General features: G+C 40.0%; 1 protein-coding gene across 3 annotated transcripts in view; it reads left to right on the forward strand.

Annotated features, from left to right (window-relative positions):
- The window catches only part of clec16a (C-type lectin domain containing 16A), a 175,921-nt gene that overhangs the window by 49,769 nt on the left and 101,905 nt on the right, over nucleotides 1–24,247 (forward strand). For all 3 annotated transcript variants that reach the window (XM_062050505.1, XM_062050506.1, XM_062050507.1), the window contains 4 exons: nucleotides 5,645–5,768; nucleotides 5,878–6,052; nucleotides 6,140–6,190; nucleotides 11,562–11,678. In XM_062050505.1, coding sequence (XP_061906489.1) covers nucleotides 5,645–5,768; nucleotides 5,878–6,052; nucleotides 6,140–6,190; nucleotides 11,562–11,678 — 467 coding nt within the window. The remainder of the gene's footprint in view (nucleotides 1–5,644; nucleotides 5,769–5,877; nucleotides 6,053–6,139; nucleotides 6,191–11,561; nucleotides 11,679–24,247) is intronic.

Here is a 24,247-nt window from a genome sequence, read left to right on the forward strand (position 1 = left end):
TTTATCTGCATTTGAGCCTGCTATCACGTTAGCTCTGTAGCTAACTTAGCTTCTATTTTTTTAGCTTCGCAAAGCTGAAAATTATTAACCGTGTATTTACATGTTCATGGTTTAATAGTATTGTTGATCTTCTGTCTATCCTTCCAGTCAGGGTTTTTTTTTAAATTTAGTTACTATCTGCATTTGAGACTGATGCTATCACGTTAGCTCCGTAGCTAAGTTAGCTTCTATTTTTTTAGCTTCGCCAAGCTGAAAATTATTAATCGTGTATTTACATGTTCATGGTTTAATAGTATTGTTGATCTTCTGTCTATCCTTCCAGTCAGGGTTTTTTAAAATGTTGTTTCTATCTGCATTTGAGCCTGCTATCACGTTAGCTCTGTAGCTAACTTAGCTTCTATTTTTTTAGCTTCGCAAAGCTGAAAATTATTAACCGTGTATTTACATGTTCAGTCACTGTGAATGTCCATTTCGCGTTCTCGACTCTCATTTTCAAGAGGATATAGTATCTGAGGTGGTTTAAAATACAAATCTGTGATCCACAATAGAAAAAGGAGAGAGTGTGGAATCTAATAAGACAGCTTATACCTAAGTTACGGTCAGAGCGAAAAAAGATACACCCCGCACTACACTGTAGTCCTTCACTCTAAAGTTCTTCATCCACAAATCTTTCATCTTCGCCAAATTAATGGGGTAATCGTCGCTTTCTCGGTCCGAATGTCTCTCGCTCCATTGTAAACAAAGCGGAATTGTGAGGAATCCTTTGTCTTGTGACGTCACGCTACTTCCGGTAGGGGCAAGGGTTGTTTTTATCAGATACCAAAAGTTGCGATCTTTATCGTCGTTCTATACTAAATCCTTTCAGCAAAAATATGGCAATATCGCGAAATGATCAAGTATGACACATAGAATGGATCTGCTATTCCCGTTTAGATAAAACAAATTCATTTCAGTAGGCCTTTAAACAATGTAATATGATCCAGTTTAAGAAACTAAAAGTGTTTACAAACAAGGAAAAATTAGGACAAACGTATTGAACTTTTTGACAATTATATATTGTTATTATTTATTATGTGAATAATCACTGACTTAACTATTTATGAAGAGAACTGTTGTATTCACAATTAATTGATGTACAAATGAGGAACAGGAAGTGAACATCTCTTAGTACTGCAATTGCTGTAATGTAGAAAAGGGGTAGGATTAAATAAGCTCTGCTTCTTCCTACTCCTTTTCGGACATGTAAAGAGAAATGATAATATCATGTGATGTCCATCCATCCATCCATCTTCTTCCGCTTATCCGAGGTCAGGTTGTGGGGGCAGCAGCCTAAGCAGGGAAGCCCAGACTTCCCTCTCCCCAGCCACTTCGTGCAGCTCTTCCCGGGGGATCCCGAGGCGTTCCCAGGCCAGCCGGGAGACATAGTCTTCCCAACGTGTCCTGGGTCTTCCCCGTGGCCTCCTACCGGTCGGACGTGCCCTAAACACCTCCCTAGGGAGGCGTTCGGGTGGCATCCTGACCAGATGCCGTTACCTCATCTGGCTCCTCTTGATGTGGAGGAGCAGCGGCTTTACTTTGAGCTCCCCCCGGATGACAGAGCTTCTCACCCTATCTCTAAGGGAGAGCCCTGCCACCTGGTTGAGGAAGCTCATTTCGGCCGCTTGTACCTGTGATCTTGTCCTTTCGGTCATGACCCAAAGCTCATGACCATAGGTGAGGATGAGAACGTAGATCGACCGGTAAATTGAGAGCTTTGCCTTACGGATCAGCTCCTTCTTCACCACAACGGATCGATACAGCGTCCGCATTACTGAAGACGCCGCACCGATCCGCCTGTCGATCCACTCTTCCCTCACTCGTGAACAAGACTCAGAGGTACTTGAACTCCTCCACTTGAGGCAAGATCTCCTCCCCAACCCGGAGATGGCAATCCACCCTTTTCCGGACGAGAACCATGGACTCTGACATGGAGGTGCTGATTCTCATCCCAGTCGCTTCACACTCAGCTGCGAACCGATCCAGCGAGAGCTGAAGATCCTGGCCAGATACAGCCATCAGGACCACATCATTTGCAAAAAGCAGAGACCTAATCCTGCAGCCACCAAACCGGATCCCCTCAACGCCTTGACTGCGCCGAGAAATTCTGTCCATAAAAGTTATGATCAGAATCGGTGACAAAGGGCAGCCTTGGCGGAGTCCAACCCTCACTGGAAACGTGTCCGACTTACTGCCGGCAATGCGGACCAAGCTCTGACACTGATCATACAGGGAGCGGACCGCCACAATCAGACAGTCCGATACCCCATACTCTCTGAGCACTCCCCACAGGACTTCCCGAGGGACACGGTCGAATGCCTTCTCCAAGTCCACAAAGCACATGTAGACTGGTTGGGCAAACTCCCATGCACCCTCAAGGACCCTGCCGAGAGTTTAAAGCTGGTCCACAGTTCCACGACCAGGACGAAAACCACACTGTTCCTCCTGAATGCGAGGTTCGACTATCCGGCGTAGCCTCCTCTCCAGTACACCTGAATAGACCTTACCGGGAAGGCTGAGGAGTGTGATCCCCCGATAGTTAGAACACACCCTCCGGTTCCCCTTTTTAAAGAGAGGAACCACCACCCTGGTCTGCCAATCCAGATGTACTGCCCCCGATGTCCACGCGATGCTGCAGAGTTTTGTCAACCAAGACAGCCCCACAGCATCCAGAGCCTTAAGGAACTCCAGGCGGATCTCATCTACCCCCGGGTACTTACCACCGAGGAGCATTTATCTACCTCAGCAACCTCAGCCCCAGAAATAGGAGAGCCCACCACAGATTCCCCAGGCACTGCTTCCTCATAGGAAGACGTGTTGGTGGGATTGAGGAGGTCTTCGAAGTATTCCCTCCACCGATCCACAACATCCGCAGTCGAGGTCAGCAGAACACCATCCTCACCATAAACGGTGTTGATAGTGCACTGCTTCCCCTTCCTGAGGCGGCGGATGGTGGTCCAGAATCGCTTCGCAGCCGTCCGGAAGTCGTTTTCCATGGCTTCCTCGAACTCCTCCCATGTCCGAGTTTTTGCCTCCGCGACCGCTGAAGCCGCACACCGCTTGGCCTGTCGGTACCTGTCCGCTGCCTCAGGAGTCCTATGAGCCAAAATAACCCGATAGGACTCCTTCTTCAGCTTGACGGCATCCCTCACCGCCGGTGTCCACCAACGGATTCTAGGATTACCGCCACGACAGGCACCAACTACCTTGCGGCCACAGTTCCAATCAGCCGCCTCGACAGTAGAGGTGCGGAACATGGTCCACTCGGACTCAATGTCCATCACCTCCCTCGTGACATGTTCAAAGTTCTTCCGGAGGTGGGAATTGAAACTCTCTCTGACAGGAGACTGCCAGACGTTCCCAGCAAACCCTCACAATGCGTTTGGGCCTGCCAGGTCTGTCCGGCATCCTCCCCCACCATCGCAGCCAACTCACCACCAGGTGGTGATCGGTAGAAAGCTCCGCCCCTCTCTTCACCCGAGTGTCCAAAACATGAGGCCGCAAATCCGATGACACAACTACAAAGTCGATCATGGAACTGCAGCCTAGGGTGTCCTGGTGCCAAGTGCACATATGGACACCCTTATGCTTGAACATGGTGTTTGTCATGGACAATCCGTGATGGGCACAAAAGTCCAATAACAAAACATCACTCGGGTTCAGATCCGGGCGGCCATTCTTCCCAATCACGCCTCTCCAGGTTTCACTGTCGTTGCCAATATGAGCGTTGAAGTCCCCCAGTAGAATGAGGGAATCACCCAAGGGAGCACCCTCAAGTACGCCCTCGAGTGAATCCAAAAAGGGTGGGTACTCTGAGCTGCTGGTTGGCGCGTAAGCGCAAACAACAGTCAGGACCCGTCCCCCCACCCGAAGGCGTAGGGAAGCTACCCTCTCGTCCACTAGGTTGAACTCCAACATGCAGGCTCTGAGCCGTGGGACAACAAGAATTGCCACCCCAGCCCGTTGCCTCTCACTGCTGGCAACGCCAGAGTGGAAGAGAGTCCAGACCCTCTCGAGAGAACTGGTTCCAGAGCCCTTGCTATGCGTCGAAGTGAGTCCGACTATACTGTATCTAGCCGGAACTTCTCCACCTCGCGCACTAGCTCAGGCTCCTTCCCCCCCAGCACTTCCCCCCCAGCGAGGTGACGTTCCACGTCCCAAGAGCTAGCTTCTGTAGCCGAGGATCGGACCGCCAAGTGCCCTGCCTTCGGCTGCCACCCAGCTCACATTGCACCCGACCTCTATGGCCCCTGCTATTGGAGGGGGGACCACGTTGCCTCTTCGGGCTGTGCCTGGCCGGGCCCCATGGGGACAGGCCCGGCCACCAGGCGCTCGCCATCGTGCCCCAACTCTGGGCCTGGCTCCAGAGGGGGGCCCCGGTGACCCGCGTCCGGGCGAGGGAAATCTGAGTCTCGGTTCTTGTATTTCCATCGAAGTCTTGTGATGTGATACATCATATGTGATGTATCATATTGAAATTTTCTATGCATGTTTAAAATAAACTTCAACCATAACAATGTTAATGTTTAAAGGCATCCAACTAACAACAAATACAATTTTTCTTAATTATTTTTTAATGAGTCTGATTTTTATGGAAGCCCGTTTCCGCCAGTATAAAACAAAAACAAATACCCCAGTGGTAAATCAGAATGATTAAATAAATAGTAGAAACCATGAGCTCAGAAAGTAGAAATTAATAGATTAAAAAGTCAACATTATAGTTTAATAATCGCAAGTATGAGATAAAAAGTTTAAATTTAGATAAGTCACAATTATGAGATAAGAAAGCCAAAATTAATAGACAAAAGTTAAAATTTTAAGATAAAAAGTGAAATTTAGATAAGTCATAGTTATGAGATAAGGAAAATAAATTATTAGACAAAAAACATAATTATAACATAAATGTTGAAATTATGGGATAAAAAGTGACAAGTACGAGATAAAAAGTTCAAATTGTGAAACAACAGTCTCAGAAATTATGAGATAAGAAATAATGATTATGAGTTTTTATCTCATAATTTCAACAATCTATTTCATAATTCTGACTTTTTATCTCATAATTATAACTCTTATGTCATAATTCTGACTTTTTATCTCACAAATATGACTTCTTATCTCATAATTATAACTCTTATCTCATAATTTTGACTTTTTATCTCATAATTATAACTTTTCATAATTCCGACTTTTTATTTCATAATTCAGACTTTTTATCTCACAATAATGACTTTTTATCTCATAATTGCGACTTGTCATCCCATAATTTCCATTTTTTCTCTAACAATGACTTTATCTCATAATTTTGATTTATCTTATAATTGTGACTTGTTTATCCCATAATTACAACTTTTTATTCAATAATTTTGACTGAATCTCATAATTTCGACTTTCTTATCTTATATTTTCAACCTTTTATATCATAACTATGACTTACCATTAGGATTTTTTGTGGCGGGAAACAGGCTCCCATAGATTTATATGATTATTTTTTGTATTTCTTCACGTATCTGTCTCTCTTTGTTCCTTTCCCCCCTCATCAAGCGTTGTGTGTGAATGTAAAAGTGGTTAAAAACAAGAATCAGTCTTTGTGACCGCCTCATTTGTGTAGTGGACAACCAGCACATGCTGCACTACATCCGAGATAAGACGGCGGTGCCATATTTCAGCAACTTGGTCTGGTTCATCGGCAGCCATGTCATCGAACTGGACAAATGCGTGCAGACGGACGAAGAGTAAGCTTTTCTTCATCCATTTTCTCAGATGTTCTACTTATGGCCTGCAGGGGTCAGGCTAACCCGTTATATCTAGAAGAACTTGAATTTGTTGCCTGCTATTTCCCAGGCACAAAAACCGAGGCAAGTTAAGCGACTTGGTAGCAGAGCACCTTGACCACCTTCACTATCTGAACGACATCTTCATCATCAACTGTGAATTCCTCAATGATGTTCTGACGGACCACCTCCTAAACCGCCTTTTCTTACCGCTCTATGTCTACTCTTTGGTTAGCCATGAAACGGTAAGCTGCTATTCTGGACAAGTAGTTCAAACTGAGTCTTCGATGACACTGTTACCCCAACTCTGTCCTTTTTCTTCTTTTTTGCAGCCTGAAGAGCGAAAGATCAACCCTCAAGTTTCCCTGTACCTGCTGTCTCAAGTAGGCAACACAAGTGTGCACACATTTCATGACTAAAAGACATAATACATATGCACCGCCATCTATGGGTTGTGTTTAAAAGTCATTCAAGACTTACATGTACAGTGGAACCTCCATTTACGAACTTCATTGGTTCTTGAACAGGCTTCACAAATCGAAAAGTCCATATCGTGAAGCAGATTTCTCCATAAAAATCTAATTTAAATGTGAAGTAGAAGAGGCTATTCCTTAAGGAATTGTGTGTGAATGCTCCAATGCTAAAGTTAAAATGCTGATAGAATGTACAAAACCAAAAGGCAGTGAAGTTGGCACGTTGTGTAAATGGTAAATAAAAACAGAATACAATGATTTGCAAATCCTTTTCAACTTATATTCAATTGAGTGGACTAAAAAGACAAGATATTTAATGTTCCAACTGAGAAACTTACTTTTTTTTGCAAATAAACATTAACTTAGAATTTAATGGCAGCAACACATTGCAAAAAAGTTGTCACAGGGGCATTTTTACCACTGTGTTACATGGCATTTCCTTTTAACAACACTCAGTAAACGTTTGGGAACTGAAAAGACTAATTTTTGAAGCTTTTCAGGTGGAATTCTTTCCCATTCTTGCTTGATGTACAGCTTAAGTTGTTCAACAGTCCGGGGTCTCCGTTGTGGTATTTTAGGTTTCATAATGCGCCACACATTTTCAATGGAGACAGGTCTGGACTACAGGCAGGCCAGTTTTGTACCCGCACTCTTTTACTACAAAGCCACGCTATTGTAACATGTGCAGAATGTGGCTTGGCATTGTCTTGCTGAAATCGTCCATGAAAAAGATGTTGTTTGGATGGCAACATATATTGCTCCAAAACCTGTATGTACCTTTCAGCATTAATGGTGCCTTCACAGATGTGTAAGTTACCCATGACTTGGGCACTAATACAACCCCATACCATCACAGATGCTGGCTTTTCAACTTTGCGCTTAAAACAGCCCGGATGGTTCTTTTCTTCTTTCGTCCGGAGGACACAACGTCCAGTTTCCAGAAACAATTTGAAATGTGGACTCGTCAGACCACAGAACACGTTTCCACTTTGCATCAGTCCATCTTTGATGAGCTCGGGCCCAGCGAAGCCGGCGGCGTTTCTGGGTGTTGTTGATAAATGGCTTTGGCTTTGCATAGTAGAGTTTTAACTTGCACTTACAGATGTAGTGACCAACTGTAGTTACTGACAGTGGTTCTCTGAAATATTTCTGAGCCCATGTGGTGATATCCTTTACACACTGATGTCGCTTTTTTATGCAGTACTGCCTGAGGGATCGAAGGTCACATTGGTTTTCGTCCTTGCTGCTTACGTGCAGTGATTTCTCCAGATTCTCTGAACCTTTTGATGATATTACGGACCGTAGATGGTGAAATCCCTAAATTCCTTGCAATAGCTTGTTGAGAAATGATATTCTTAAACTGTTCGACAATTTGCTCAAGCATTTGTTCACAAAGTGGTGACCCTCGCCCCATCCTTGTTTGTGAATGACTGAGCATTTCATGGAAGCTGCTTTTATACCCAATCATGGCACCCACCTGTTCCCAAATAGCCCGTTACACCTGTGGGATGTTCCAAATAAATGTTTGGATGAGCATTCCTCAATTTTCTCAGTCTTTTTTTGCCACTTAGCCAGCTTTTTTGAAACATGTTGCAGGCATCAAATTCCAAATGAGCTAATATTTGCAAAAAATAAAGTCTCTCAGTTCGAACATTAAATATCTTGTCTTTGCAGTCTATTCAATTGAATATAAGTTGAAAAGGATTTGCAAACCATTGTATTCTGTTTTTATTTATAATTTACACAACGTGCCAACTTCACTGGTTTTGGGGTTTGTAAAACAACAATTCAATGAAAACAACAGGAGCAACATCATAAAAAGGATAAAAAGTGGATTAAAAATGATAAATGAAAAGGTGCATTAACTAAAAGCTTTACTAAAACGAGAAGTTTTCAAATGTTTCTTAAAAGTGTCAACACAGTCAAGATCACGGAGGGACTGGTGCAGATTGGTCCAGAGTCTGGGAGCTATAGCCTGGAATGCCAGGTCTCCACAGGTTTTAAAATGAGTTTTTGGGATTTTTAGAAGACCCTGGCCTGAAGACCGGAGGAGTAGGGGCATAACAAGTCAGTGATGTACTGAGGGTTCCCACCATCCCATCAAACGGGGGTGATATGGACTGTTCTGGGTGCACCGGTCAGAAGTCTGGTAGCTGCCTTATGTACCGTCTGAAGTCTCTTCAGCGTTGACTTGTTGAAAAGAGTGAAGAGAGAATTGCAATAGTCAATACGAGACGAAATGAACGTGTGAATGATCATTTCCAGATCCAATTTTGACAGCAAATGTCTTACTTTAGAAATATTTCTGAGGTGATGAAAAACGTTTTTAGTCAGTTGACGAGAGTGACCCTCCAAAGACTTGGACTGATCCAACACAACACCAAGGTTTCTGAGGCCGCTTTTAACAGATCATATTGTCCGTACTGAATACCTCGTTCATAAACAAATGATGATGCAAGTGTTTGTGTGGGGCTTAACTCCGCTTCACCACATGCCTCATACTCGCCTGCTCTGCCAGAGAATAAGACGTAACAGAAACGATCCACTTTGTCGCTATATTTAGCGAGTAGAGCTACATAATAAAAGTGAAAGGGAGGTGTATACCGTCGTGCACTTATTCAATAATCAAATGCAACGGTCATGAAAGCGTAGATCCGCCACCACAAGCCCAGGGAGTGTGTGGTATTAGTACAGCGTACAGAAAAGCCTGCAAACCAACCTTTGTCGCTTCCATAAATCCTAAGAAAACACAGCTTAGAGACACTCTTCTGTGGTTTGGCAACACTTTGAACAAGGGTTGTACGGTATACCGGTACAAGTTTAGTACCGCGATACTAATGAATCATATTCTGTACTATACCGCCTCTGAAAAGTACCGGTCCACCACCCCCACGCCCCCCCCGTTGTCGTCACGTCGTGTCATTGTTGGTTTTACGAGCAGAGGAGCATGTTGGGCAGCACACACACACGGAGTACTTACAAGCAGACACAGTGTGTAGACAGAAAGGGGAGAACGGACGCATTTTGGCTTAAAAAGTAAACATAAAGGTGAAGTTATAACACTGAAACACCCTCAAAATAGACATGGCTAGCTAGCTAGCAGCTAACATCCATCTCCAGTCGGCAATGTTTTAGCTACTTCTAAATCACTAATCCTCGTCTCCATGGCGACAAATAACGTAAGTTTCTTACAAGTATCATTCCTGCAGGACGAGAATAGCTAAACCTGCTTCACTACACACCGTAGCTCACCAGTGTCAAAATGTAAACAAACGCCAGTGGTGGATCGACACCTAACATCCACTGTAATGATACCAAGTACAGTAGCGTATCTAGTCGATACTACTATGATTACATCGATATTTTTTGGCATCACAACATCTTCTTTCGGGTTTTTTAAAATTCCTATTATGTTTATAAACTCAAGAAATATGTCCCTGGACACATGAGGACTTTGAATATGACCAATGTATGATCCTGTAACTACTTGGTATCGGATTGATACCCAAATTTGTGGTATCATTCAAAACTAATGTAATGTATCAAACAACAGAAGAATAAGTGATTATTACATTTTAACAGAAGTGTAGAAAAAACATGTTAAAAGAGAAAATAAGCAGATCTTAACAGTGAATGAACAAGTAGATTAATAATTCATTTTCTACCACTTGTCCTTAATAATGTTGACAAAATAATAGAATGATAAACGACACAATATGTTACTGCATACATCAGCAGACTATTTAGGAGCCTTTGTTTGCTTACCTACTAACAAAAGACAAGTTGTCTAGTATGTTCACTATTTTATTTAAGAACAAACTTGCAATAAGTAACATATGTTTAATGTACCCTAAGATTTTTTGTTAAAATAAAGCCAATAATGTAATTTTTTGTGGTCTTTATTTAGAAAAGTACCGAAAAGTATCAAAATAATTTTGGTACCAGTATCTAATTAATTTTGGTACCGGTACCAGTATCTAAATAATTTTGGTATCGGGACAACACTACTTACTACTAAAAGACAAGTTGTCTAGTATGTTCACTATTTTATTTAAGGAAAAACTTGCAATAATAAACATAAGTTTAGTGTACCGTAAGATTTCTTGTTAAAATATAGCTATAGCTAATCAGGGCAGCACGGTGGCAGAGGGGTTAGTGTGTCTGCCTCACAATACGAAGGTCCTGAGTAGTCTTGGGTTCAATCCCGGGCTCTGGATCTTTCTGTGTGGAGTTTGCATGTTCTCGCCGTGACTGCGTGGGTTCCCTCCGGGTACTCAGGCTTCCTCCCACTTCCAAAGACTGCACCTGGGGATAGGTTTACTGGCAACACTAAATTGGCCCTAGTGTGTAAATGTGAGTGTGAATGTTGTCTGTCTATCTGTGTTGGCCCTGCGATGAGGTGGCGACCCCAAAGGGAATAAGCGGTAGAAAATGGATGGATGGATATAGCTAATCATGCAATTTTTTGTGGTCCTCATTATTTAGAAAATTACCGAAAAGTATCGAAATACATTTTGGTACCGGTACCAAGATATTGGTTTCGGGACAATACTACTTTGAACACTTTACTTCTTTCACTAGGAAGGCAAAGTGTGGCCTGGGAGACATTTGCTGAACACACCTCTTTTTTATGGCACATAAAAAAACAAAAAACAGCAACAATGCAAAAATACAGCAAAAAGATACAACGTAATGAGAAAAGGCTGAAATGTTGATACTAATAACAAAAATGTGTCTGTTTATCCTTATTATTAGCCTTTTGAATTACAAATGACATGATGATGTCACGCTACCACCATATTAAAATAATATTAATAACAATACTGTTTATTTTTTATATTCTTAAAGGCTACACACCACTGCTGTTCTTTTTAGAATGTAAAACAGTTAGTGTTGTTTTTTATGAGCACATTGTTTTGAAGTAGTGGGAGGTTATGGAACACTGCTTTTTTCAATGTATTGTTGCCCCTTGGCAGCTGATACTGATGTGTAAATTCAGTTGTCGCACACTGATCTTAAATACTTGACATTTTGAAACACTTCAATAAAGGAGCGAATTTAAAAGTTTGTAGTTTATTTTTTTTATCGTGGTATCAATTAAGTATTGAGAATCCTGGAAGTCCATAGGTATCGACCAATGGAATTCTGGCAAATAAACAGACAAAATAAAGTATATTTCAATGTTATAAATATCCATGCAATAATGTTGGCAGGTGAACTAATACATTATTTACACTCTGATGTTGTCCTTGTTGTAATTTGTTTTCTCCGCATGTTCCAGGTGTTTCTCATCATCCACTACCATCCCCTCGTCAACGCCCTGGCTGATGTAATTCTGAACGGAGACCTGTCTGTCTTCATCCCACAGATGGACAATCACAGCACACACAAGAACACAGTAAGTTTTACGCATTTTTTTGAAGTCATGGATACACGCAGCTAAGTCTTAAACAAAGAAGTAACTAAAGATGTGACATTCGCCAACGTATCAAGTCTTTTGAACGGCTCCTTTAAATCAACAATGAGAACGATTCAAATTTGTGAGCCATTTATTTGGAGCCGTACGGTCTATAAACCGCAGATATCTACGTTGTGAAATGAGTTATTTACACACAACGATTCTGTAAATGTTTAGTTACATATTTCCAAACGGTGTCTGTAACACGGCTGTAAAACGGCTGATCAAACAAAACAGAAGTTATCGTCATGAACCCACTACCTGCGCAAGCTAGCTCTCCAATCAGCTAAACAGACTCAATAACTCCACAGTAACGTTTTGGGGAATTTACAAAACCGAAACAATACAAAAAGAATGCCATTGTAAGTTAATAATAACACTGACACCCGTAAACGTGTTAGCATACTAGCTAAGGCTAACGACGCTAGCGTGATTACCTTACGATAGCACGGACAAATATGCATGACAACACTCCGACAGACATCACACATGGGAAGGTTTAGTAGGTAATAATTGATTTAGTTACAAACCCTGTTTCCATATAAGTTTGGAAATTGTTAGATGTAATTATAAACGGAATACAGTGATTTGCAAATCCTTTTCAACCCTTATTCAATTGAATGCACTACAAAGACAAGATATTTGATGTTCAAACTCATAAACTTTATTTTTTTTTTGCAAATAATTAACTTAGAATTTCATGGCTGCAACACGTGCCAAAGTAGTTGGGAAAGAGCATGTTCACCACTGTGTTACATGGCCTTTCCTTTTAACAACACTCAGTAAACGTTTGGGAACTGAGGAGACACATTTTTTAAGCTTCTCAGGTGGAATTCTTTCCCATTCTTGTTTTATGTAGAGCTTCAGTCGTTCAACAGTCCGGGGTCTCCGTTGTCGTATTTTACGCTTCATAATGCGCCACACATTTTCGATGGGAGACAGTTCTGGACTGCAGGCGGACCAGGAAAGTACCCGCACTCCTTTTTTACGAAGCCACGCTGTTGTAACACGTGCTGAATGTGGCTTGGCATTGTCTTGCTGAAATAAGCAGGGGCGTCCATGAAAAAGACGGCGCTTAGATGGCAGCATATGTTGTTCCAAAACCTCTATGTACCTTTCAGCATTAATGGTGCCTTCACAGAGGTGTAAGTTACCCATGCCTTGGGCACTAATGCACCCCATACCATCACAGATGCTGGCTTTTCAACTTTGCGTCGATAACAGTCTGGATGGTTCGCTTCCCCTTTGGTCCAGATGACACGATGTCGAATATTTCCAAAAAAAATTTGAAATGTGGACTCGTCAGACCACAGAACACTTTTCCACTTTGCCTGAGTCCATCTTAGATGATCTCGGGCCCAGAGAAGCTGGCGGCGTTTCTGAATGTTGTTGATAAATGGCTTTCGCTTTGCATAGTAGAGCTTTAACTTGCACTTACAGATGTAGCGACAAACTGTATTTAGTGACAGTGGTTTTCTGAAGTGTTCCTGAGCCCATTTGGTGATATCCTTTAGAGATTGATGTCGGTTTTTGATACAGTGCCGTCTGAGGGATCGAAGGTCACGGTCATTCAATGTTGGTTTCCGGCCATGCCGCTTACGTGGAGTGATTTCTCCAGATTCTCTGAACCTTTTGATGATATTATGGACCGTAGATGTTGAAATCCCTAAATTTCTTGCAATTGCTCTTTGAGAAACGTTGTTCTTAATCTGTTTGACTATTTTCTCGCGCAGTTGTGGACAAAGTGGTGACCCTCGCCCCATCCTTGTTTGTGAATGACTGAGCATTTTTTGGGAAGCTCTTTTTATACCCAATCATGGCACCCACCTGTTCCCAATTAGCCTGCACACCTGTGGGATGTTCCAAATAAGTGTTTGATGAGCATTCCTCAACTTTATCAGTATTTATTGCCACCTTTCCCAACTTCTTTGTCACGTGTTGCTGGCATCAATTTCTAAAGTTAATGACTATTTGCAAAAAAAAAAAATGTTTATCAGTTTGAACATCAAATATGTTGTCTTTGTAGCATATTCAACTGAATATGGGTTGAAAATTATTTGCAAATCATTGTATCCCGTTTATATTTACATCTAGCACAATTTCCCAACTCTTATGGAAACGGGGTTTGTATATTGTAAAACTTACAAACGTTAAATGGAGTGATGAATGAAGAATCCATACGAGTAGAAACCCCATGGACGACTAGAAGACAGAATGGCACTTGTACTTCTGGTTTTAAGATCGAACCAGCACCTGCAGTGAGCGAACTCGTCCAAAAGATGGTGGCATAGCACAAACAATAATACACTATTTAACTGGTTTCTTTTTGTTGTTGTTGTTGTAATATTTGCATTATAGTCGGCGAAGAAAAATCCATATAATAGTCGCGCCGTTTATTAATTTGCTGAGTTAATAGAGAAGGAAAAAAGTAGGGGCTTATGGTCTGGAATTTACGGTAATTCAAAGGAAACTTAGCAGCATTTACTAGTTTTTATCATGAATTTGTTTTTAATGAATATATAATTATAATATTAATTTATTTTGATTTTATTTTTTTTGATTCATTTTTCTGGTTAATTTTTCTGCTATGTAAAGTAGTTTTAGCGTACACACGTACAATTGTGTACTATCATTTTTATTATGTCCTACTTTTTATTCCCATTGTATTTATTCTTTTTATATCCATCCGTACATGTTATTTTTAATACATTTTTGCGTATATTTTCTATTGTTAAAATGCTTTTGTGTTACAATTTCTTTTATGTGACGGAAAATTACAAATAGTAATATATATACCTGGCACAACCCTAAGGAACGTTTAACATAAAAAAAACAATATTTCAGATTACAGTAACTCCCACCAATAGTATAATATTTGTCTAAATTGAAAATGTTTTGATCCACATCTTATCTTATGCTACCTTTGATTGTTTCTTTGTTAAAAAGAACTATAATAACGAGACAGTTTTTTCAACGGCTCTTTCAAAGGAACAGCTCCTAAAGATCTGGCTCCCTTCAAAGAGTCATAACCCCATCTCTAGAAGGAACTGGAATTAATGTAGAAATATTTGATTAATAAGAGCATTATTTAGGTTGGAGACCTTAAAGGGGAATTGCACTTTTTTGGAATGTTGCCTATCGTTCACAATCATTATAAGAGACAAGAACACATGTCTTTCTTTTAGATTATGTTAAAGATGATGAAAAACGCCTTCAAAGTCTCTAAAAAAACTTCAAAACTCTCCATCAACGTTTTATATACCGTACACACTGCAAGTATATATATAATGTAGTAACAATATGTACCGTAATATGTACAATATACACACTGCAAGTATATATGTAATGTAGTAACATACACCTTCATAACAATATGTAATATGTATAATATACACACTGCAAGTGTATATATAATGTAGGAACAGATACATTCATAACTATGTAATATGTACAAAATGTACCATATTTTGATAATTGTAATCCTTGCTGGAACTAATTCCTCTACACATTTATTTCTGTTTCCATAGCAGCGCACATCCGACTCCTGGCAACAAATGTGTGTTCCTACTTCCGGAAACAAACACGAGTGTTTTTTTAATCATGGCAGATTAGGTAACAAACAAAGACGACTATTTTTGGACAAATGAGGATTCACAACCTTATCTTTTACGCTTTTTGAATGCATTTTTAAAGTGATTTAGAGGTAGAACTGATTGCTAACATTAGCTGCATTGCTAGCCACTAAGAACGAGACAAATGTTATATGTTAGAATGCAAAAAAAAAAGAACAACTTTTGTCTTCTTGTCTCTCTTAATGATTGTGAACAAAATTCCCCAAAAAGTGCAGTTCCACTTTAACACGTGTAACACAACACATGTCCTGTAGTTGGCCATAACTCATGCTTTCCTCCTGACCTACAAACCATGTGAAATGCTCCTCTGTTGTGGGCAGCGGTATAAACCACTAATATGCAACACGCACACACGCACACACACACACACACACACACACACACACACACACACACACACACACACACACACACACACACACACACACACACACACACACACACACACACACCCACATACATACACACACACAGACTTCCATTATGAGTGAAGATGATTATAAGATTGTAGTTGCTGTTTTCTCCCTCGTTCATAATCCATAAGCAATGCAGAAATATGCAAATCAAGTAGCTATTCTTAGGTCCCGCCTCGTTACTTCCTTTGTGCCACCCGCTAACCTTTCCTGACTCTTCCTCTTCCATCCTTGTCACATTTAGCCCTCTGCTCTCCTATTCTTGGTGTTTAACCTTCTGTTTTTGTAGTAGGGTGGGTGTCAGTGGGGAGCATTTCTGAGAACCTTTGTGGTCGTTGTGTGCGCCGCCTGCGTCTGCGAGCGCTGCTGTTTCAGAAGCAGCCTTCCTTTTCGGTGAATGCGAGGCGTGAGGTGTTTTAACGCCACTGGTCGAGACCACCACAACAGACACTGTCAGTTCAGCACCAACAGACTTTAAAGGCCACCAATAATGCAAAACCAACATTTCTAACCTGTTTTTGTGTATTTGGGATCTGTCTAAGTCCTAAAATGGCAGAGATATTTATAAAACTACCTTGCCTTCCTTCATACTTCCTCCAAACAAACCATAATTGCACAATTTGTGAGGTTTTTCCAAGATTTGACGTCAGCAGGTAACTCCATATATGGTAGGAATTTACCTGAAGTCTGCCATTTAGGGCCGACCCAAGTCAATAAGTTCCTTCTTTTTCCTCTGTCCTCTTGTTGTGGGGCAGACTGACTTGTACATGCACATGCATCCTCCACTGTTACCATTTCTACCCTATTTTTTTCCACCCTGTGAGCCCTGCGGCTTATACAAAGGTGCGGCTAATCTATGGGTTTTCCTTCGCTTTTGCTAAATTATGGAATGCATTGAGCAAAATCAAAATAATAAATCAAACAATATACCAAAATGGTCCGCCTTAACTGTTCAAACTCAAAGTGTTTACAAAGTACAGGGAGGAAGCAAGAATCCAAATAAACAACTTGAACCTTACTAAAAATGGAGAACATCTCATTCATCTCAAATGGTGAATAAAGACATCAAAGACTTTTCTGTTTTGTTTGATCTGCCATTTTACTGCCGTGTAACAGACACAGTTTAGAAACAATTAAGGTATGTAAATAAATATTTACAAAGTATTTCTGTGTAAATAACTCATTACACACCGTATATATCTGTGGCGGTGCGACTAAAATATGGAAAATATTTTTTCTTCAAAAATTTAGTGGGTGTGGATTATATACCGGTGCGCTTTATATACAAACCCCGTTTCCATATGAGTTGGGAAATTGTGTTAGATGTAAATATAAACGGAATACAATGATTTGCAAATCTTTTTCAACCCATATTCAATTGAATGCACTACAAAGACAAGATATTTGATGTTCAAACTCATAAACTTTATTTTTTTTTTGCAAAAAATAATTAACTTAGAATTTCATGGCTGCAACACGTGCCAAAGTAGTTGGGAAAGAGCATGTTCACCACTGTGTTACATGGCCTTTCCTTTTAACAACACTCAATAAACGTTTGGGAACTGAGGAGACACATTTTTTAATCTTCTCAGGTGGAATTCTTTCCCTTTCTTGCTTGATGTACAGCTTAAGTTGTTCAACAGTCCGGGGGTCTCCGTTGTGGTATTTTAGGCTTCATAATGCGCCACACATTTTCAATGGGAGACAGGTCTGGACTACAGGCAGGCTAGTCTAGTACCCGCACTCTTTTACTATGAAGCCACGTTGATGTAACACGTGGCTTGGCATTGTCTTGCTGAAATAAGCAGGGGCGTCCATGGTAACGTTGCTTGGATGGCAACATATGTTGCTCCAAAACCTGTATGGACCTTTCAGCATTAATGGCGCCTTCACAGATGTGTAAGTTACCCATGTCTTGGGCACTAATCCACCCCCATATCATCACAGATGCTGGCTTTTCAACTTTGCGCCTATAACAATCCGGATGGTTCTTTTCCTCTTTGGTCCGGAGGACACGACGTCCACAGTTTCCAAAAACAATTTGAAATGTGGACTCGTCAGACCACAGAACACTTTTCTACTTTGTATCAGTCCATCTTAGATGAGCTCAGGCCCAGCGAAGCCAACAGCGTTTCTGGGTGTTGTTGATAAACGGTTTTCGCCTTGCATAGGAGAGTTTTAAATTGCACTTACAGATGTAGCGACCAACTGTAGTTACTGACAGTGGGTTTCTAAAGTGTTCCTGAGCCCATGTGGTGATATCCTTTACACACTGATGTCGCTTGTTGATGCAGTACAGCCTGAGGGATAGAAGGTCACGGGCGTAGCTGCTTACGTGCAGTGATTTCTCCAGATTCTCTGAACCCTTTGATTATATTACGGACCGTAGATGGTGAAATCCCTAAATTCCTTGCAATAGCTGGTTGAGAAAGGTTTTTCTTAAACTGTTCAACAATTTGCTCACGCATTTGTTGACAAAGTGGTGACCCTCGCCCCATCCTTGTTTGTGAATGACTGAGCATTTCATAGAATTTACTTTTATACCCAATCATGGCACCCACCTGTTCCCAATTTTCCTGATCACCTGTGGGATGTTCCAAATAAGTGTTTGATGAGCATTCCTCAACTTTATCAGTATTTATTGCCACCTTTTCCAACTTCTTTGTCACCTGTTGCTGGCATCAAATTCTCAAGTTAATGATTATTTGCAAAAAAACAAATGTTTATCAGTTTGAACATCAAATATGTTGTCTTTGTAGCATATTCAACTGAATATGGGTTGAAAATGATTTGCAAATCATTGTATTCCGTTTATATTTACATCTAACACAATTTCCCAACTCATATGGAAACGGGGTTTGTACTTCACACTTATATCTGTCAGACTCTAGGGCTGTGAATCTTTGAGCACTACATGATTCGATTTGATTCTTGGGGCTAATGATTTGATTCAGAATCGATTCTCGATTCAAAATCAATACTTTTTAATAACATTGGGTGCCAGTTCTATGATTAACTACATTCTCCATAAAATAGATGAACACTACTAGTACATTTCTATATTACTTAAAACAAAACTGGTTTTGTTTAATAAAATTATACCCAAACATTTAATAAAGTCAAATACAAATAAGGCAACAGGAGAAGTATCCAACACTTCTCTTTTCTAAATCTAAAAGATATTGATCATCTACATTAACTATATGATTTGTCTGAGTGGTTGGACAGCACAGATTAAGAAATAGATAAATAAATATGTATAATATATATATATATATATATATATATATATATATATATATATATATATATATATATATATATATATATATATATATATATATATATATATATATATATATATATATATATATATACATATAATGTATTTTTTAATACATTTTTTGGAATTGATTAAGAATGGGATTGATTCGAAAATCAATTTTTTTTTGACACCCCTAGTAGACTTCATATGGAAGCGCTAAAATCTATAACATGGCTGACAGTTGAGAAGATGTTGTCGAAGTGGAGGCACGTAAATAAGATGGTCCTAAAGAAGGTCTGTGAAACATAATCTATGCAACATTTTGACCAAGGAATCATTACTTCATGTTATGTAACCATGGTTTTTCATAATATGACCCCTTTAAAAGTGTTAGGACTTTAACAGTCAGAAGTTACATTGATTTGTATTTATTTTTAGTGATTTTTAAGATTATTATGCATTTAATTGTATGTCTACTGTATACTTTTGCTACATGTACAAAACCCAACACCAGTGAAGTTGGCATGTTGTGTAAATCGTAACTAAAAACAGAATACAATTATTTGCAAATACTTTTCAACTTATATTCAATTGAATAGACTGCTAAGACAAGATATTTAATATTCGAACTGGTAAACTTTGTTATTTTTTTGCAAATATTAGCTCATTTGGAATTTGATGCCTGCAACATGTTTCAAAAAAGCTGGCACAAGTGGCAAAAAAGACTGAGAAAGTTGAAGAATGCTCATCAAACACTTATTTGGAACATTCCACAGGTGAACAGGCTAATTGGGAACAGGTGGGTGCCATGATTGGGTATAAAAGCAGCTTCCATGAAATGCTCAGTCATTCACAAATAAGGATGGGGCGAGGGTCACCACTTTGTGAACAAATGTGTAAGCAAATTGTTTAGGAACAACATTTCTCAACCAGCTATAGAAAGGAATTTAGAGATTTCACCATCTAAGGTCCGTCCGTAATATCATCAAAAGGTTCAGAGAATCTGGAGAAATCACTGCACGTAAGCAGCAAGGCAGAAAACCAACATTGAATGCCCGTGACCTTCGATCCCTCAGGCGGTAATGCATCAAAACGTGACATCAATGTGTAAAGGATATCACCACATGGGCTCAGGAACACTTCAGAAAACCACTGTCAGTAACTACAGTTGGTCGCTACACCTGTAAGTGCAAGTTAAAACTCTACTATGCAAAGCGAAAGCCATTTATTAACAACACCCAAAAACGCCGCCGGCTTCGCTGGGCCCAAGCTCATCTAAGATGGACTGATGCAAAGTGTGAAAGTGTTCTGCTGTCTGACGAGTCCACATTTCAAATTGAAGAAAAAAATAACCATTTGAATTGTTCTAGGCGCTAAGTTGGAAAGCCAGCATCTGTGATGGTATGGGGGTGTATTAGTGACCAATGCATGGGTAACTTACACATATGTGAAGGCACCATTAATGCTGAAAGGTACATACAGGTTTTGGAGCAACATATGTTGCCATCCAAGCAACGTTATCATGGACGTCCCTGCTTATTTCAGCAAGACAATGCCAAGCCACGTGTTACATCAACGTGGCTTCATAGTAAAAGAGTGCGGGTACTAGACTGACCTGCCTGTAGTCCAGACCTGTCTCCCATTGAAAATGTGTGGCGCATTATGAAGCCTAAAATACCACAACGGAGACTGTTGAACAACTTAAGCTGTACATCAAGCAAGAATGGGAAAGAATTCCACCTGAAAAGCTTCAAAAATTGGTCTCTTCAGTTCCCAAACATTTACTGAGTGTTGTTAAAAGGAAAGGCCATGTAACACAGTGGTAAAAATGCCCCTGTGACAACTTTTTTTGCAATGTGCCATTAAATTCTAAGTTAATGATTATTTACAAAAAAAAAAATTCTCAGTATTACATTAAGTATCTTGTCTTTGCTGTCTATTCAATTGATTATAAGTTGAAAAGGATTTGCAAATCATTGTATTCTGTTTTTATTTACCAATTACACAATTTGCCAACTTCACTGGTTTTGAGTTTTTTAATATATGGTAATTGGGTTGTACTTGTATAGCGCTTATCTACCTTTTTTAAGGAACTCAAAGCGCTTTGACACTATTTTCCACATTCACCCATTCACACACACACATTCACACATTCACACACTGATGGCGGGAGCTGCCATGCACGGCGCTAACCAGGCCCATCAGGAGCAAGGGTGAAGTGTCTTGCTCAAGGACACAACGGACGTGACTAGGATGGTAGAAGGTGGGGATTGAACCAGTAACCCTCAGATTGCTGGCACGGCCACTCTCCCAACTTCGCCACGCCGTCCCTAAAACTAATTGTCTTTAGCCACCTCAAAACAGTTGTGCTAATACGCACAATTACACAAAAACAACACAATACCTTGATGTATAGACCGAGGGGAAACAACGTTACATTTTGATAAAAGTTCAGATTGAATATGTGTTTCTATCTTCTTTTTTTTTTCTGAAAATAATGAAAAAATTTATATACTCAAACTAAATTAAAGGTATTTGTCCTTCAGACTTGTGGGATCTGCTTCAGTCCAGGTGGTCAAAGTGCACTTTCTGTGATGCGTGAAGAAAATAGATCACATGATGAAATTATTGGTGCACGTTTCTTGGAAATGTATTGTGCGCTATTGACCACACGCTGTCAGTCAACATGCACGTGAAATAATGTCTGTGGCGTGTTTAAGTAGTGTGCACCAGGAAGCGGAGTGTGTGTGAGTGAGTGAGTGAGTGTGTGTGTGTGTGTGGCTTTAATGCACCGTGACCTCCATGAAGTTCTCAGCATGGAGACGAGAGCGTGAGCGGTTTACCAGAACATAGTCATCTGACAGGTGTAGCCCCCGCCCCCCCCGTGGAGATACTGGTTTGTGGTTTTTGCGCACGTTGCAACCACTACAGTGCAATCCCACAGGGTTCGCAGTTTCCTTTCACTTGCTTTCGGAAGCAATCAGAGCCTTTACCTACTTCACTTTTACACTCCATGGACCTTGCTTTCAAAAAAGACTTGCTGTGTCATTGTTCCCTGAACGCGTGCTAACACCGAAACTAGGCGTTTACATGCGGTGGTCCCTGGTTCCCTGGGCACCACACCTACTGTTTGTGGGTTGGGCTCTCGGGGAGGCTGGGGCCGTACTCTGGCTCCCGCACAAACTGGGAGTAAAATGTATTGTACATACAAATTCACATATACTCACATACATACATACATAGGTACCTACGCTCCCACATACATATACAAATACAGTACATATTTACACACTCAAAGTTTGTACATCCACACGCACATTCATTATACAAACATACACATACACATACTGTACATATACATTCACTGTACAAACACACACATACATATACTGTACATATACATTCACTGTACAAACACACATATTCACATACTGTACATATACATTCACTGTACAAACACACATATACACATACTGTACATATACAAGTACATATGCACACATACACTCATGCACATAATCACGTTTCATCAAACATATATTAATGTTGTTGTCCCAGGGTGAACTGGGTATAACACATGGCACACTGACAAAGCTTAACCTATTGTTACTATAACAATCTACAAGGTTAATATAGGTTGCTTCTCTTTCTTCCCCTCCATTTTTCTGCATTCTTTCGTATCTCAAGTTATCATTACGTATATGTATTGTTGCATTTGAACAACTGTATTGTTGATAATAAAGGTAAAGTATTGGTATTGTTCATTATCAATAGCGCTATTTCTATTGGTATTCGTATTGCTCCATTTTTAGTGTAATAATGCTCATTGTCATTTATGTATTAATTTTTATTTTCGCTAACTGCTTATTTGCTATTACTTTTACCATCATATTTGTACATGTCGTATTTGCTGATGTTGCTCTGTAGTTGTTGTTGTTGTGTTTGCTGTTGTTGTTTTTGTCTCTCTGTCTAATCCCCCTCTTGTCCCCACAATTCCCCCCTCTGTCTTCCTTTTTTTCCTCTTTCCATCCCCTCCTGCTCCGGCCCGGCTGCACCAAATGATAATATAAATACATTTAATAAAGTCAAATACAAATAAGGCAACAAGAGAAGTATCCTACACTTCTCTTTTGTAAAGTAAATCTGAACAGCCGATATGGGCATCTACATCTACTATATGATTTGCCTGAGAAGCTGGACAGGTCATAAAAAAAAAAAAGTTTACATACACTTGTAAAGAACATAATGTCATGGCTGTCTTCAGTTTCCAATAATTTCTACAACTCTTATTTTTTTGTGATAGAGTGATTGGAGCACATACTTATTGGTCACAAAAAACATTCATGAAGTTTGGTTCTTTTATGAATTTATTATGGGTCTACTGAAAATGTGACCAAACCAAACAAAACTCTAAACACAAGGGTGTTGCAGCACTTGTAGTGAGCAAACCCCTCCAAAAGATGGCGCCATAGCAAAAACAATAACACAACATTTAAGTGACTTTGTATGTGTTTAATGAAAACTACAATACTACATAAGTCAACAAAAAGAACATGTAAAAAACAAAAATACAAGGTAATGTAATGAGAAAAATATGACATTTTTAGACTAATAAAACACTGTCACTTACAACACATAGCTGACCCGAAGTTTTTTCTGACCCTTTTTTTTAATCTTCTTTTTTTTTTTCTTTATGAAAAATCAAAATGGCCACCGCATACTTTTGACTTTTAAGTATGTGATCCTTGGTGGAAGAAGTTTGGACACGCCTGAGATTTTAGTCTCAACTTTTTAGCTTTTAAAAAAAAATGACATCACAATTTTTATATATTTTTAAAATATTTTTACTGTTATTTTTTTAACCAAGAACACGCTGCGGGCCAACAAAACCAGAGCACCTCTGTCCTAATATAATGTTTTTCTTTGCATGGTCAGCTCGTTCTCAAGTTTACAGGACATGCAGTTGTATGCGGCACATGCGATGTTGCTGTCTAAATTGAATGAAGGAATACATTTAGTAAGAAAGGTGAAGTACTTTATTATTTAATTAATTCATTAAATCATTGCCAGGCTTTCACGGGCCACATAAACATGAATACATTCACCTTGTCTTTGAATACATTCGGGAAACGACGACTTCCGTCACGTGTGTGCTGAGAAAGTGTAAATGAGTTTGTTCTTGACACACATTCAAATGAG

Source organism: Entelurus aequoreus, linkage group LG06, assembly GCF_033978785.1.
Source record: "Entelurus aequoreus isolate RoL-2023_Sb linkage group LG06, RoL_Eaeq_v1.1, whole genome shotgun sequence".
NCBI lineage: Eukaryota > Metazoa > Chordata > Actinopteri > Syngnathiformes > Syngnathidae > Entelurus > Entelurus aequoreus.